Source organism: Anopheles bellator, chromosome 2 (genome assembly GCF_943735745.2).
Source record: "Anopheles bellator chromosome 2, idAnoBellAS_SP24_06.2, whole genome shotgun sequence".
Taxonomy (NCBI): Eukaryota; Metazoa; Arthropoda; class Insecta; order Diptera; family Culicidae; genus Anopheles; species Anopheles bellator.
Window position 1 is genome coordinate 24,358,444 of NC_071286.1, and position 16,158 is coordinate 24,374,601.

At 46.4% G+C, this 16,158-nt stretch overlaps 1 protein-coding gene across 1 annotated transcript in view; it reads right to left on the bottom strand.

Annotated features, from left to right (window-relative positions):
* Nucleotides 1-5,550: 5,550 nt before the first annotated feature.
* The window catches only part of LOC131208516 (uncharacterized), a 57,510-nt gene continuing 46,902 nt past the window's right edge, over nt 5,551-16,158 (bottom strand). Inside the window, exons 18-19 of the mRNA XM_058201294.1 lie at nt 14,134-14,201; nt 5,551-6,183 (exon numbers count right to left, since the gene is read on the bottom strand). Of these exons, the coding sequence (XP_058057277.1) occupies nt 5,551-6,183; nt 14,134-14,201 (701 nt within the window). The remainder of the gene's footprint in view (nt 6,184-14,133; nt 14,202-16,158) is intronic.

A 16,158-nucleotide genomic window follows, 5' to 3' on the forward strand; every position in this document is an offset into this window, starting at 1 on the left:
CGAAAGCCTCCACTGTCTTCTTTCAACAAGAGAGTGGCTTCGTTCCGTTAGGTGTGTGTGTTTGTGTTACTTGTGGATCATTGTGTGTGATCTGCGGATCGATCCTTCATCCTTGCACGACCGATTGATCGTGCTTTTATTGTTACACGTTTGTGGATGAAGTGCGGTTAGGAAGCAAGTCTCAAGCACCTTCTTTTCGATAGTTTCACGGTCAACATGCTACCCAGATGCTACCGGTTGTTCCACTTCCAGGCGGTCCGCAGTGTGTGCATTTTATTTGTCATTTTGTTTTGTAGATTAGGACGCCTGCGACGCGAGACGTGTACTGGAAAATTCAAATATATCGCCTCAAACTAACTCTTAAACTTTGCACCGCGTTCACCACGCGTCGGTCGATTGTGTTTTTAGTGCTCCCTCTAGCTCAACTGACAACCATCGCACGCGCCCGAAATGGAAATCAAAGCCCCTGTAACTATACTATATATATATTGTGTATACTTCCGTGCCTTTTGCGTATCGGACCTCTGGACCTCTGGATGGTGTGCCGTACCATTACCGCGCAACACAGGGCGTAGAAGGGTTGCGTGTGGAGGGCTTATTGTGAAGTGTCACTAGTGTGTTCGGTGCCCAAATGCCCCTGTTATCGCTGCCCGGGGTGAAACAAAACGGGGATGGGCTGTGGTGTGACAACCAGGCTTCACCAAGGTCCGAAAATCGAGCACCACCCCTCTGTATCTTGTGTTACTGTGCACTATAGTGCACCCCTGGCTCGCTAGTTCAGTGTCCCGTGCGGCTGCTGGCTCCTGTACTCCTGTTTCCGCTTGTCCTGGTTTACCTAGTGATTCATTATTATTAGCTTAATGAAGTTCGCAATAGTTTACTTGTAAATATGTTCAATTTAATAATGGTGGGTAAACATTTGTGGTCGATTCCTTTTTTCCACCTCCTCCACCGCCCCCACTCGCCGTTTGTCACTATTTTTCTGGTGCGACTTTCACTCCGTTTGTGTTGTTTGACATATTTTCTGTTCGCCCGCCCGGGCGATTTTCCGGGAAACGGATGATTCGCGCGTCTTTGCTGGACACTCACCACTCTGTACATTAGTCATGGTCTCTTCGCCACGAAGTTTTCCCCAGGGTTCGTCGCTTGCCGGTGCTCGATTTAGGAGAGATTTCAGTGCGTTCCAGTTCTACCATCGGATCGAAATCGGCTACAATTTACAACCGGCCCGAACCCTGGGCTACGTATTTGTTGGCGTTTCCGTTGTTCGCCCGGTTGTGTCTGTGTGTCTGTGTGCTCGTGTATGTCGATGTCATTGTTTTCGGTGTGATCAAAGATGCAGTAATAGAAGCCATCATCATAGGAATAGTAGTAGTGTTAGCCATAGTTGGGATAGTTTTCAATGTTGGCAATTGTTTCGTGTTCCGTGTTCGTTTGTTTGTGTCCGTGTGGGGGTCATTTTCTGTGGGTGACTTTCTATAAACAAATTATGTTCTGCGCAGTCAATAGGTTCATTATTTACAGTTCTATCCTACCCAACACGGGACTGTTGTTTTCAATCATGTTTCTCCGTTGGCCTTTCGCTTCGACCCGTTCCGACGCTTCCCAGTTCCCAGTCGCTCACCGGGGGACTTTTGGCCAATGTTGTGCCAGATATGATTTTTGTCAATCACCGCGTTTGGGTTGCTCGGAAGAGGGCCATTAGCACGCCGGATGTTACGTTTCGTTTTAAGTATTTTTAAAGCAAACATATTGTTACTGTACAGTTTTGGGATGCTTCACTTTGATTTCCGGTTTCATCCGCCCGTCGCGTGTTTCTTGTTTTATCTCTTCAAACTATTCTTCTGGGATAACGAGACAACAACTTCAAACAACAAAGAGAGAGAGAGTGTGTGAGAGCTTAAGAGAGAGAGAGAGAGAGAGAGAGAGAAAGAGACCAGGACCGGCTTTCTTTGGGTGGCCCCATTCGGCCGAAACACCTATTGGTTGGGTTTTTCGTATGCATGTCAAAAGTTTCCAAATCATCAATCGAGCTTCACAAGGCCAAGAGAATCGGATAAGAAGTTAAGGAGCCGTTAAGATCGGAACGAGAAACGTAACGCAATCGTAAGCACTTAGCAGTTACCCTTCGCGCGAGTGGCTTTCAAACAACAACAACCGTTGGTTCTTCGCTAAATTTGGCTGCCGCAGACGCGAGAGTGGATCGTGCCGCAAACTGCTTCCTGCACGCCAGCTATCTTCGGCCAGTTTCTTTCACACTCCACAGGCGGTAATGGACATCGCACCATGAACACAACTTGCCTCGCCACATTCAATGTGCCGCCAATAGCAATTATGTATATGTTTTCCTTTGCTTTTCCTCTTTTATTTGCAGTTATCTGATAGCGATAAAGGTATGTGTGGTAGAGATATTTGCACAATGCATCGACGTTTGTATCGTTTGTTTTTTTTGGTTGTTTTCCTGCTGCTTGCGGCTCCATCGCTTCCATCGCTAGTGCTGTCTTCATCTTGCTTATGCCATTTTGGTTTGTTTTTCCTAGAGGCGCGCTGACGCGATATGGCGAACATTTTTCTTGTATTTTTAGTATGGTATTGTGCTAAAGACGCGCTTACAATTATGCCTCTCTTCTTCCTAGTTTCCCGTGTATTGTGTGGGTGTGCGTGTGTGTGTCTGTGTGGGTGTGTGTGTCTGTTTCTCCACTGGATGTGGCGCTACGCATAGTCCTGGCCGTGTGTTGTGTCTTTTATTAACATATGTATTACTATTCATTCTTCGCCCTCGGCTGTTCGTTTTTGATAGATTTTTTATGTTGCCTTTTATTTTGGTTTGTTTGTTTGTATCTGCCCATAACACTAAACTACTTTGCGATTTGATTGACGAGTTCTGTGCCATAATCTTCCCACTTCTCGTTCACCTTTCTAGTGGTGGTCAAGAAGTTTGCTTTAACCCTCGTCGCTTTATTAATGTAATTTAACCTTTAACTTACTAACCCTCTCGGTTGACTTAACGCGTTATTCTTCCGCTTTTTATTTGTTTGTTTTACTAGACATTTCGTGAAACAGCACTTAAAGAAGCATGACGTGAATACGGCGCAACAGTTTGATTTATGGTTTTTAGTGTTTCCTCTAGGTTCTCTCTTTTTGCCCCAATTTCGTCCCCATTCCCACGGAATACAATTTGCAGTAGCTCCACATTCATTTTGTCCGTATTTAACCACTCTGGTGCTCCTTCCGAATGTCGCTAGACACCTCTGCTGAAGTCACCATTTAGCACGATATGGTCACAATGGTATGATTTTTCCCATCTCTTCTCTCTGCCTCGGTGCAATGCGTATGTGTGTGTATGCGATCGTTTGCGGAATGTGAGTGAGTGGGTGTTTGTTAGCGAAGGGACTGAATGATATGGGTAACGATTCGCTCTAAATGTAAATATCACCGTTTCATTTACTTAAGATTTGTATGCTTTTTTATACTTATCTCACCCTTCCTTTAGCTCTCTTTTCTCTGTCTCATTTCCGGTTCTCTTTCTCTTGTGTTCTGTTATCTAGCGCTTCTTCTCTTTCGACCCTCCTAGTTTGGTTTGCTTCGTACACCGTTTCCGTTCGATAACTTACATTACGCACAGCATCACTACTGACCGACTACTGTGTAATGGTATTACTAATTTACGTTTCTCTTTTTTTATTTTCCGTCGTTTTGTTAGTTTCACGCTTCCGCAACTGCAACATAACACGCAACAACGTTTCATTAGATATCTGGTGGAGCCGAGCCCCGACGTCCGTGTTCCGGTTCGTTCGTGTTCCCCTTCCTGCCAATGTTTGACTTTTCTACCCCACGAACCAGCGGTGTAAAGAGTGGACTGCGGTTCCTCGGTCCGTGTCCCGTGGGTCTTTTTTCTGTGTTTAGCTAGAGAATAACAGATGGACTAGTTTGCTGACGAGAAAACATGCCTTGTTTAGTTTAACGATTAGCTAACCCGGCCGTAAGTATAGTTGCATTTACACCTTAATCACTGGCCCTGATTGTAGCACTGTCCCCTGTCCTCCCGGCCGAGCCCGCGAACACCCATGGAAAGCACGTTACAGTAAGCGGAAGTAGGAAGTTACACGAATGGAATGGTCACGTTGCACATGTATCGAAAGAATGTTTGACTCACGTCCGTCTGTCTCAACAACAACGGGACAGCGGGTGGGGCAAAATGGACAGAGTTCGGCGCTCACAGCGTAACACCAACGCCATCTTTGAAACGGGCCGGAAGTTGGACAAGGGAAATGAAAAATGGCTGCCACCGTACCGTATGCTGGTGGCCAGCCGGGAGGGCGATTCGAAGGCGAAACCGCGGGCAAACATTTAAACATTAACACAAACAGTTAGTTAACACAACATCGACCTGTTTTTGATCTCCCCTTTCTTCGCCGTTAGCTCCTAGTGTTTAGCTCCCCGTTCCGGAAGGTTTTCTGTGCGTAACCGTGCGTACTCTTCACCGCGAACGCAGTGGGGAATGTAAAGTTTTCCAAAACTCAAAACAACGCAAGACGCAATCCTTTGCTAATAAGGTCCTCTAGCGCAAGCTTGACCGATAAGTTTCAACGTGAAAAATGCCGGCGTGAAGCGTCGGTGGCCGATAAATGGCCGGTAATAGAATAACTGTTTTTTCTTTTCTTTTTATATATATTTATATTATATATACAAAGCCCGCGCCACAGGTTCTGAACGTTGTGAGACAGTCGGGCTTCCACTTTCCGGAGTTTTTGAAAACGATAACGAATAGAGCTGATACGTGTGTGAGTCTGTGTAGTGGTTTCATTTAATAATTAGCAGCGATTGCTCCATACTATCCTTTGGTTCCCGTCTTGGGCCATCGAGAGAGAAAACAAGAACATTCCCTCTGTTTGTCTGTGTTGGGTTGCGCTTTTTAGTTCATTTTTCTCGCTAGCTACAGAATCATAAAGTTAGAATTTTCTAGTTGTTGCCTAACTGCCTGCCTGCCGATAACACTAGTGGACTGAGTGGAGTGTCTTATACTGAGAGAGAGAGAGAGAGAGAGAGAGAGAGACCGACTTAGAACTGTTGAATAGAACTGTTTGTTGGGTTTGTGTGTTTTGGATGCGTGGTTGCGAAAAGCAAGATACAGCTCGATACAGCGTTGCTCCTGTACACAGGCCGTTTACGCCTGACTTCCGGTCCGGTGCGACCGGAAGTGAAGAGATAGAGAAACCCTCCACCCAATCGCCTGCAACGCCCTGGCACCCTACTATCGTGCGGTGCGTGATGGTGCGCGGAATAACTGGCTTAAAGCTGACAACGAGATAGTGACAGGACCTGACGACCGCCGCCCGGACGACTGGGTTGTGTGTGTTTTTTGGTTCGTGTTCGTGGTTTCCGGTTTATCGTTTTCTAATTATTTTTCTCTTTCGCGACGTGCCGGGTCTGAAACCCGTTCCCCTACTGAAGCCACTGAACGGTGCAACGGATAATGGTGGTGGTCGTCCGCTGACCGCTGCCACAACGATAAGAACCATAACGATAATCATAATCAAACGCCTGGGGTTATTTACCGCCGAGACCGAATTTCATAAATATTAGCTCCTTGCCCTTGGACAGGATGTCACCGCCTGGTGCGGCCATCTCCTGGATTTTGCCCATTATATTGGGACCGCCGGGCTGCTGTTGCTGCTGCTGCTGGCCCGGCTGGCCGCCGGGTTGCTGCTGCATGGGCTGCTGCTGCTGTTGCTGCTGCTGTTGCTGCTGCTGGCCGCCGCCGCCCATGCCGAACCCGCCGAACGGGCCGGACGACTGTTGCTGCATGGGCTGCTGCTGCTGCTGCTGCTGTTGCTGCGGCGGGGCGGGCTTTTTGCCGAAGAGGCCACCGGTGGCGGCACCGGCCGCCCCGGACAGCAGGTTGGTGGCGGTGGAGAAGACGCCCCCGGAGGAGGCGGCGGTCGTGACGGGCGGTGGCTGCTGTTGTTGCTGTTGCATCATCGGTTGCTGGTGGGACTGTTGCATCATCGGTTGCTGTTGCTGCTGATTGTTACGCATCTGCTGTTGTTGCTGCTGCATCGGCGTTTGCATCTGCTGCTGCTGCATGGGCGTCTGTTGCTGCTGCTGCATGCCGGCCATGCCGCCGACATTACCACCGATCCCTATCCCTTGACCGATCATCCCGCCTATCCCCGACATCCCCTAGAAAACCGCACTCGTTAGTATGCTGGGTCAGTGTATCGAACGCAAGCTACTGCTATAGGCTCCCCACAAAAGCCCACCAGCCCACCACAGGAGAGAGAGACAGAGAGAGAAAATAAACGGACATGTCGAGACATACACAAACCGTGTCGGTGTGTCTGTGTGCGTGTGTGCGTGTGGCTTTGGGTGTGCGGGTGTGTCAACAATGTAGTTCACGTCACACGCGACGCGGTGACCTTCGTTCGGCGTTCCTTGAACATTTTTAACCCTACCTCGTGATCGGTGTCGATCAGCAAGGGTAGCCCGGTAAGAGGACATTCCCGTACCTGTCGGTGGTTGCTATTGAGAGTGGGAGGTTGGTTGGTAAAGTAAACTAAGAAACGATAGCGCGGTAACGAAAGCTACCCGAAACGAGAGCTGCCTCCCGTGTCTACTTGAAACCAACACTAGAAGTGGCAACTGTTGCTACCAAACGAATTCTAAGTAACCAAGAACAATGAAACAGCGGAACAGCCCAAACCCCCTTAATGGGGCACCGAATGTTGGGCAAGTGAAAGAAAGTGAGCGAAAAACCAAAGAAACAATACGAACGAGAACGTGGTTTGCTGAAAAAATCTGGCCCCTGTCGGAGCCGACAACGGAAAAGCTAAACTGTCGCAAGTGGTACAATGAAACAAACGCGTAAAACATTGTGCAATGGGCGCCAAAGCCAAACTGCTGCCAAAAGTATTTGATCAAACAAACGGATGATTTTCGGTTGATCGGCTTTTCCGGCAATAGGTCCGGTCCGGAACAAAAGCGCAGATACCCGAAGGTATCGGAAACAAATGCCAAAAAGCTGCTCAAATCAATGTTTGTGGAACGAGAAAATGAAACAAAGAAACTTGAGGATAATTTGAACCGGTACAACAGTGTTATAGATAGCTGTCTATGTAGAGTGGTGAGAAAGATTGCAAGAAAAGACATAAAAACAGAGAACACAAAAGTTGAGAGTAGATAGAAGTGGTTTAGACAGAACAGAGAATAGATAGATAGAGAGAGAGAGAGAGAGAGAGAGAGAGAGAGAGAGGGAGCGAGTAGGAGAAAGAGAAACAGAACTAGACGGTAACCGAATTTACTAAAGATTATAAACACCAAACGAGAAGACGGCAACTGAACGGCACAGACGACAAACAACAGCGATTGCCGCTGGTCGATACGATCACGTCGAAAAAGTAAGACGGTGCGTATGGCGTTCAGTAAAAGCAGTCCGAGACAGCGCGGTTCGAACAAGTAAACCAGCAATGGAAGGTAAAACGAATGAACAAACTAACGAGCTACTACATAAATATGGAACTTCACAAAAGAAATGTATAATGTAATCAGTTTGATAACTCTCAAAAATGATTCACTTCGGCAGCACGTTGATCGTCAGTTGACAACACCTAACAGCCTCCGAAAAAAATCTACTGACTTACAGCTAAAATACTAAGAACTATAAAAAACCGTCGCCTGAAAGTGTCTCAAAGGTCTCAACGTTCCTTGCAAAAGTAACTGTAAGTCGAACGAGGTAACGTTCGTAGCTCATCTCGATTAAAAGGACGGCTTAAGACATACACCTTCCGGCACTTGTAAAACGCCCGAACAAAATCTGGGGCATAGGCGTAGATCTGCTTGGCAAATTGCTACTCTCATCTACCGCTCAATGTGGAGCACTAATAAATAGCGAAAAGCACGGAACACGGAACCAGAATCAAAACCACTAAAACAGGTACCTTACTTGATTGTCATTACGAATTCCATTCACATCCCGTAAATCGAATCGCATATTTGTATCGTGCTGATTTCGGTTTGTTCGGTCGGCGTCTGCGTTCGCAGAGCGAGGGCCATTTCGAGGCCGTGGAAGATTGAGCAGTAAAAGAAAAGCGCACGAAAGTACTGTAGCATCTCTACAACTGGGTGGGCAACGGAACGGTAACGCGGTTCATTTGCATGAAAATTCAATCTAAAACTTTTCCAACTGCACTCGAGCGGTGCATCCGGTGTACGTTCCGGTGCGGGGCCGGGCCTATAGCTTGAGCACTTCAGCGTGCTACGAGATCTCCCTTTCCCAGGGCCTCCCAGGGCCCAGGGACAATTAAACTCAAGATACAAAACGCAGGATGGGTAAGTAGTGCCTGCTTCGCTCGTCTAACGCCGGAGGATAGAAGGTAGAGGCATCAAAATGTCGCCGACTAAGGACCTGGATTTCGCTTTACAGGTCGACGCAAAAAAACCCAAAACGATCAAGTTTTAAGGAAAATAGCAAAGAAGCTTCTGGACATTCTTGCAGAAGGTTGTAAAGTCTGCTCAGGCCTACCCGGTGGGTCGTTGGGTTGTAGTTATCAGTTTTCGATAGATTTATACGCTGAGTAGTTCGGGACCTGTACGCAAGTGTGTTAGTCGTTCGCTAGAACATTATTGTGGAACTGCCGTGGGTGTTTATGGTGGTTATGGTTTGTTGGTGGGAATTTTGTTATATGTTGTCACGTACACAAATACTCGAAAGATAGTACACAAAAGGTGTTATGCTTTAGAGAGAGAAAAAGAGAGAGAGCGAGAGAGACAGAGGGAGAGCGGAGTAGAGAGAGAGAGAGAGTGATACACATTGTGACTGTAAAGTATTCGAGAGTCTCACAAACAGAAGCGTACAAGTTTTGCTACTAAATAGAAGACTAAATTCGGGCTCTAAAAGCACCACTCTAAGGAGAATCACTGTTCACACTGACAGTTACTTATCGACTATTCTCGTGAGAGAGAGAAAGAGAAAGAGAGAGAGATGCTACCAAAATCTAATCAATCAATTACACAGTATACAATATAAAGTTTGAAAGAAAATAGGAACAAACGAAACAGGGATAACGTTGAGTTGAAAGCAACAAAGTAAACATGCAAAACAAACCTAATCTAACGAGGAATGAAAACAATGGTGATCTATTGAACAAAAGGCCAACGTAACGAGATGGTAACACTAGAGCACTGGTTTGTATAACCTAGAGTCTGCCGTCTGCAGGTTGGAAAGAAGAATTACGAGAAAAACACGAGTCAATGTTGCCAGCGAGTAGTTGCTATAGAAAGGCACTAATGTGTTGATGGCTTGTTGTGTACGGCTGGCTACTGCTGTTAGTAGGTCGATTAGCGCGGTGCTGCGGTGTAGTAGTTCCGCAGTTGAAGACCGAAAAACGCTGCCTGCCCTCGAACGCATTCTAACGATCAGCAACAGTGTGCAGCAATGTGCGCGGTGCTTATCTACGGTGCTGCAGTCCGAACTACCTCAGCGAAATGTGCACTCAGCATGATTTATGGTGTCCCACGAGGGTCACCGCGAACTGAAACCGTTTTAAAATGTTGCCCGCTACGGCCAGCAAGGGGAGTAGATACTATGTCCGCTTTAATTAACGTTACACCGGTGACGGAGGCGAATTTTAACAGCAGCTCTACCGGCGGGAGCACAATTTAATCTCCGCCGTGTTTATGGCACAACGAACCCCGTAGTTTCACAAGGACAACAATGTGTTGGCATCGAGCATGGCGTCTTCTAATAGACATTTTTCAAAGCGATGGCCACAGATGTGTCGTGCGACACCAAGGGCATCCAGCCCAATGGAATCCATTACGCCAGCAGCGATGGGAGGCACGACTCCGAAACGACTGCCACCATCAGCCAAATGGTACGCGCCGCGTCACATTGATTTCGGCCCAGCCTCCTGGCGGCGAGAGTCCCGTTTCCGGGCGCAGTCTCGATCAGCTAATAGTATCCTGACGACGTGCGGGCTGTCCGGATACTTTACGGGAGCGATAGACCTGATATACCACGGCCAAGACAATAGCCAATAAAAATTGATGTGAACCGCCCCCTGCTGTGCGCCGAGGTTCATGTTGCGCACGCGACGAAAGTCGATGATAACGGGAAAGATGCCCTAACGGATATAATGTCATCCGGCCGGTGCCAGTTGCCGACACTCACGATGGCGTTGGGGATGATATAGGTCCTGTTGATACAGATGACAGCATGACGAATAGTGATGAATTGGACGGGAGTGGGATCGGAAATAAATGCTCAGCTTCCGCCAGTGATCGTTGCGCCGAAAAGAGACGCCCGGAGGCATTGGAAAAATTCGGACACATGACTCAGAGCAGCCGAAAAGGAAGAAGAGGAAAGAAACCGGGCGATCATTACACTCCGCCACGTCTGCTGAGTGACGTGGCCGCGGGTGAAGGAATCGTCCAAGGAAACGGAAATGTCGTAAAAACATGGCCGCACATCGCCATTTGTTGCTAATGGTTTGTCGCCCGTTCGCCATCAGGCGAACCGCGCGTTGATAAATCGGACAGTTTACTGACAGAACGGCCGGAGCGGCCGTCCAATTGCCCCGGGGGTTTCTTGCATTTGGTGCCGCGCCATTTGTATACGATTCTGCCAGGGTGCCCTGAGGAGGTTATTTTTCGTTTTATGTTTTTCAATGTACAATCAAACGCCAGCTTTCACGTCACTGGACTGAAAGTTACTTTCAATGAAAGCCTAAGGATTTAGGTGGTTCTTGAACATGACAAGACTCACGGTTAGTTTAGGGGTGACTTTATTTTGTTTTCGGGCTTGGACTAGGGGGTGCATCGCATGGTACGGGAGTGGCAAACTACTACGGAACTACCGGATTTACAATCAACTATACATCAACGTCCATTTATGGTGATGTGTGAGATCGACAGGTTCGAGAAATCGGGAGTGTGTAAGAAAGAAATAGAAATAGGAAAGTGGAACATGTGTGGCACTGTGGGAACACATCGATAGCTAGACAACGACATAGACACACAAACACACGCACACGCGCACAAACACTTACATCCATTCGCACACTCAATCGGGTTAGGGCAACAGGTGAGACAAGGATCTAGAGTAGGAAACGTGTCGTCAATGCCTTGGCCATCTTACGCCCCGCCGGTGGGGTGGCAAACAGCTGCGTTCACAGGGCAGCTGCTTTGTGAAAGTTAGAAGGTCATTGTGGCAAGTGAAAATAGAAGACAAATGCAACTAGAAACGCAGGGTTCGATAATCGAAAAAGTATATTTTGCTTCACACTCGGCTGCCGACAGCTCAAGCGTTTCAACGGCGAGGATGTTGATTGTTTTCCACTAAGGCGCGTGTGTTTAGAGAACATGGTTGAGTATGTTCGGCCAAGGACCCCACCCTTGCCAGCACAGAGCCTGCCATGTTCGGCTGGAGTGGTAAGAAAATGCTTTCCAACCGGTAACGCTAACGAACAAAGGAAACGGATGCTTGTGTAGGCGCTTCTAAAGCCGTCTGAGTGGGGGCCAGCATAGAATGTCAGAGTGGCGTAGGTTATTGCTAGTACATGGACGCAGGAACAGGCAGCTAGGGCCAGGCAGACAGAAAACGGATAGAAAGGCAGACGCACAGACAGCCAGACGGATAGCGAGACAAAAAGAGGACAGGCAAGTTGACAGAAAGAGGAAGACACACAATCAGATTGGACAGAATATGTTCACGGTTCTACCAGCACATAGACATCCCTGCTCCCACGGTACCAATTCCGGAGTGTACTCCGGTCGCAGCTCTGGCTCCGATTCGGGTCTAATTTTGTCGTGTTGTGTTCGCCCTGTTTTCGAATTTGCACTGAATTGTGTTTGATCCTTCGCTACGCACTGCGGACACAACTTTGAACTGCTGCAAAGCACCCTCATCTTAGTGGGTAGTGACGAGAACAAAAGTAAATGGAATATTGCTTGCCGTTCTTGATACTTTCTGCGTGTTTCGGTTAGCTTTGTTACTGGAAATGCAGGAATATTTACCGGCAAGTGTATATTTGGCACTAGTATCGGTTATGGTTTAAAAGAAATCGAACAAAACTATAAAAGAAGACAGAAAGCATATTAGAATGAAATATAAAAACATTGGAACGACGAAAGAGCACAATGTAGAACAGCACTAGAGCATGATGCGATGTACGCGTGATACGCAATAGTCAGAATCAACATATTCCGTAGCACAAAAAGCTGTTTAAAATGTTTGAGAAAAGTTTAATCGACAAATGAAAAAGGGTATCGGCGAACCATTGTAGCCCATGACAGTACGTGACTTTACGAAACGGAACATTAGAAATGCGCACAGCAACAAAAGTAAAATCTAAACCAAACACTAAGCTATAGTCGACAACTTTTCTAAAATATTCCAACAATGGTTTGATAAGAGAAAATAAATGCGTTTATTTGAACCACCGAACTCATATTAAAAAAACACACAAAAAAAAATTTTAATTGCACCGTAAGTCTAGAACAAGTTTTAGAAGGAACATACCAGCAACAATTGGAAAGTGTTCTTTTGAACAAGTGTTTGTAGGGTATGGCAAACTAAAACGACTGTAAACCGTATTCTGTTCAATTGATAAACACTCAACCGTATAAGAAAGTACAATAACTACTAGAGTAAATCATGTTTAAGACAATGAAAATCTGTATGCAGCTGAACTACTAACGGTGGTACATTTAGTTAAGAAACGAGTGACGTTAACATAGCCCGATGGGGCGCCTCCATATTTTGCTTCTTCCATTGTGAGAGGCAAAATTAAGGGTCAACTGAACCGTATTACAGAGCGACAAAAACGGTGAAAATGAGCGCAAAGCGGTGTAATAGAACAGAGACATTAATAGAGCGTTAGTTTGAGGGCACACGAACGAGTACATTGAAATCATTTGAAAGTTCAAGCAGAAACGAGCGAGAAGAAAGAATAAAACCGAAAAATGAACATGAAAGAAACAGATAGATGAAAAATAGTAACACGTAAAGAGTAAATTTTCTACTTTCACCACTCGCAACAATGGTACCCCATCAACGGTACTTCAACAAAACTCACTCGCATATCACTGTGGTTCATAGGGAAACTCTGCCCAGGAAAGAAACAGTGCAAAGCTAAAATCGAAACAGAAACACCGACGGAAATAATGCTTGAGATGACAGTGTACAAATACGAAAGCAACACAGATCGGTTACCAAAGCTGCGCGTCAAGTTGACAAAATACGTTTGCGTAATAACCCAATCAATCGCAGATGGTAAATGATAGCAACAACACAACTCATAACAACAATAGGTGTAAATAAAACTAAAGCAGAAAACGGAACCAACGGAAGGAAGAAAGTTTGCATAACCAAAAACCATTTTCTGAGTACTGCACCGGGGGCAGTTTGTAATGCCAGTTAGATGGAGCCAAAGATATGTTTCCCCTTTGGACGTGCTTTGGACCCGGATCAAGCACCAAGCTGTATGGCTAACAGTGTTGACTGACTGAGCTTGGAGCGTTTGTAGTGTCGAGTTCTGCGTTGATGTGGGGTTCGTTGGTTTTGCTGTGCTTGTGGTTGTGGACAACGGTGTTATGTACGGGGTTTGACACGTGGATTATTTTCTTGGCGGGCTGGGTGGGTGGGTTTTTGTTTGGTCAGAGTCATGAGCAGCGCTTGTTTTGTTGCGGGTTGCGGTTTGCGTTAGTAAAAAAAAAACGGAACGAGTGCCTTGAAAAACAATCGACTAATAATGAATTTCGTTTTCCGTGTTCTGTTTATTTATTTTTCTCTGGGTGTGACTTTCGTGGACTAGTGTTTTGCTGGTGCTATTAATCGGTCGAGCTTTGTGATGCTAAGTGCTGAGGTTTGATCGCAGCTTTGCAGTGATCGAAATTCAAAATTGGACGTTGGTTTTCTGCCGAATCCGTTTCGTTTTTTTTTCGTCGCCGGATTTTACGTAAGCTTTCACTTCGAGCCCACCACAAGTCGCTCGCTGCTTTCGCTCTGGCACTCGTAGCGAGAATGTTCTCTTTCGTTTCGTGTGGCTGGCTGGTTATTGCAGCATCGTTTTGGGTTATTTTTGTGCTAACGTTTCAATAACTTCGCTTCTTGCTTCTTCACTCTCGAGTAGTTACCTGCGTTTGGTGATCGGGGGCAGGGTGGCCCGTGTTGTCTAACAGTGTAGGGGAAGAAGGGCGAGCATCTAGCAACAAACAACATAAAGACTTAACATTTACCACAGCAGAGCAGAGAAAGTTCATAACGAAACAAAACTGTGTCGGTTTCAACCTCCGTCCTGGCAAGTGGCCCTCGGGATGCGTTTTCGCGTTCGCTGGCTGGCCGAATAGTGTCATCGCGTGAAACTTAACTCACTGCACTGCGCCTGTGCACAATTCCGGGGCCCGTGCCAGGACATCGTTCAAACCGACTGAGTTTGGAAAGTTAAGACTAGAGGTTTGAGTAAAGATTCAAATGTAGAGAATAGGAAAAAGATAGGAAACAATGCACACATATTGTCTATATGAAAGAAGGAAGGAATTAAACGAAAACGGTGTCTCGAAACTCGGTACACACACAAACACACAAGAAAAACCGCGCATAGAGAAAGGATCCGTCGGAAAACTCCGTGGAAAACGGCGGGATATGTGGAGCTTGAAGAAGAAAAGAAATGAAACTCAAACGAAACTGCTTCGTGTCGGAACATTCATAAACGAAATCGTGAATCGTGTGGAAATGGCGAGTTCCTAGAACGGTACGTAAAGACGACAGCGATTATGAACGATATGGAACTAAGTGTGGTTACTGAAACCCCTCCGGGTACGGACGGGCAATGGGGGATTGGACACCTAGGCTTTGGCTAGAGCTAACGTGAGAAAATCAAATCAGTTGAATTGAAAAACGCGATAGCCCAACAGAGTAGAGCAGTGGAGCAGTAGTGGGTTTGGTTCTGATTGCTTAGAAGTATGGTTACACAGAGAATGGGGATTACTTAGCGAATGGTGCGTACACTGAACATTTAAAGCTTTTTGTTTGTTTCGTTCACTCTTCTCCAGGCTATGTTGTTGTGTTGGGGAGAGATTCAAAATACCAATCGGGGCTTACTTTTCTTCTTCTTATTCAGCATCACATCCACGCGAGCGGTCTTAGCCCGCAATAGGGCACAACCGGGTTTAATTTTACATGAAAACATAGGATTGGACGAAGGATCAGTCGCGGATGGCAACATGATTCGACTGATGGAGCTGGCTAATCCATTACCAAAGGATTAGCAGTTATCGGGACATCGGCATACACTTGGCCCACAGGTTACTTCTTTCTGCCACTAAGCAGCAACGTTTGAGCGCACACCTGTTATGCGTGAAGCCAAACTCATCGCGCAAAGGTACGCAAGTATGAAGTGATGATGTATTATGATGGAAAATGGCAGAACACAGCTGAGAAGCGAAAAACATAACGAAGCAAATCAAGCAACGGCCAGTGGCTGGGTATGTGCGGGTGTGTGGTGTGGTGGAGCAGAAAAGTAAGCCTGTTTTGTTGTTTTGGAGTGTTGAGGAGTGTGTGGCGATCGCTTGGAGCTTACTGCTTAAAACTAGGTAGGACCCGAGCTCGGGGTTGGACCCCGGCTTCCACGGATCGGCACAACCATTCGGCCACGTAGAAGCGCAGGGACGAGCAAAGAGGCTCTTGGGATGGCCTACCAAACGCAATTGGGCTCGAGCCCGCATGGGCAACGACACTATGTGCACCATTTTGCGATGTTTCCAACCCGTAAAAGCAATAGCGTGGCTTCGGAAACTAGCTTTGTTTTGTTTGATACGATGCGGCACTGTTGTGTTGGTATGTTCGGAAAGAAAAGTAGTTCTTTGTGAAGTGCTCTAAATGTTAACAAATATGGAACCAACAGAAGGAAAAGACTAACAAAAGTGTAGAAACTTAAACGACGCTTACGTAGTGAACACAAACGATGGAAATAAAAATGGATAAAAGCCGGAATTCGGGGATACATAACATAACATAGACAAGAAGTCTAATACCGATTGATTACTCTAATGTTGGTTTTGCAATAATGGTTAGGAGTTTAGTTCAATAATCGCTTCTCGACCTCTGTGGTGCTAATGGGTTCGCAAAAGACTGGAAATGTTCAGTGTTTCTTGTGATAT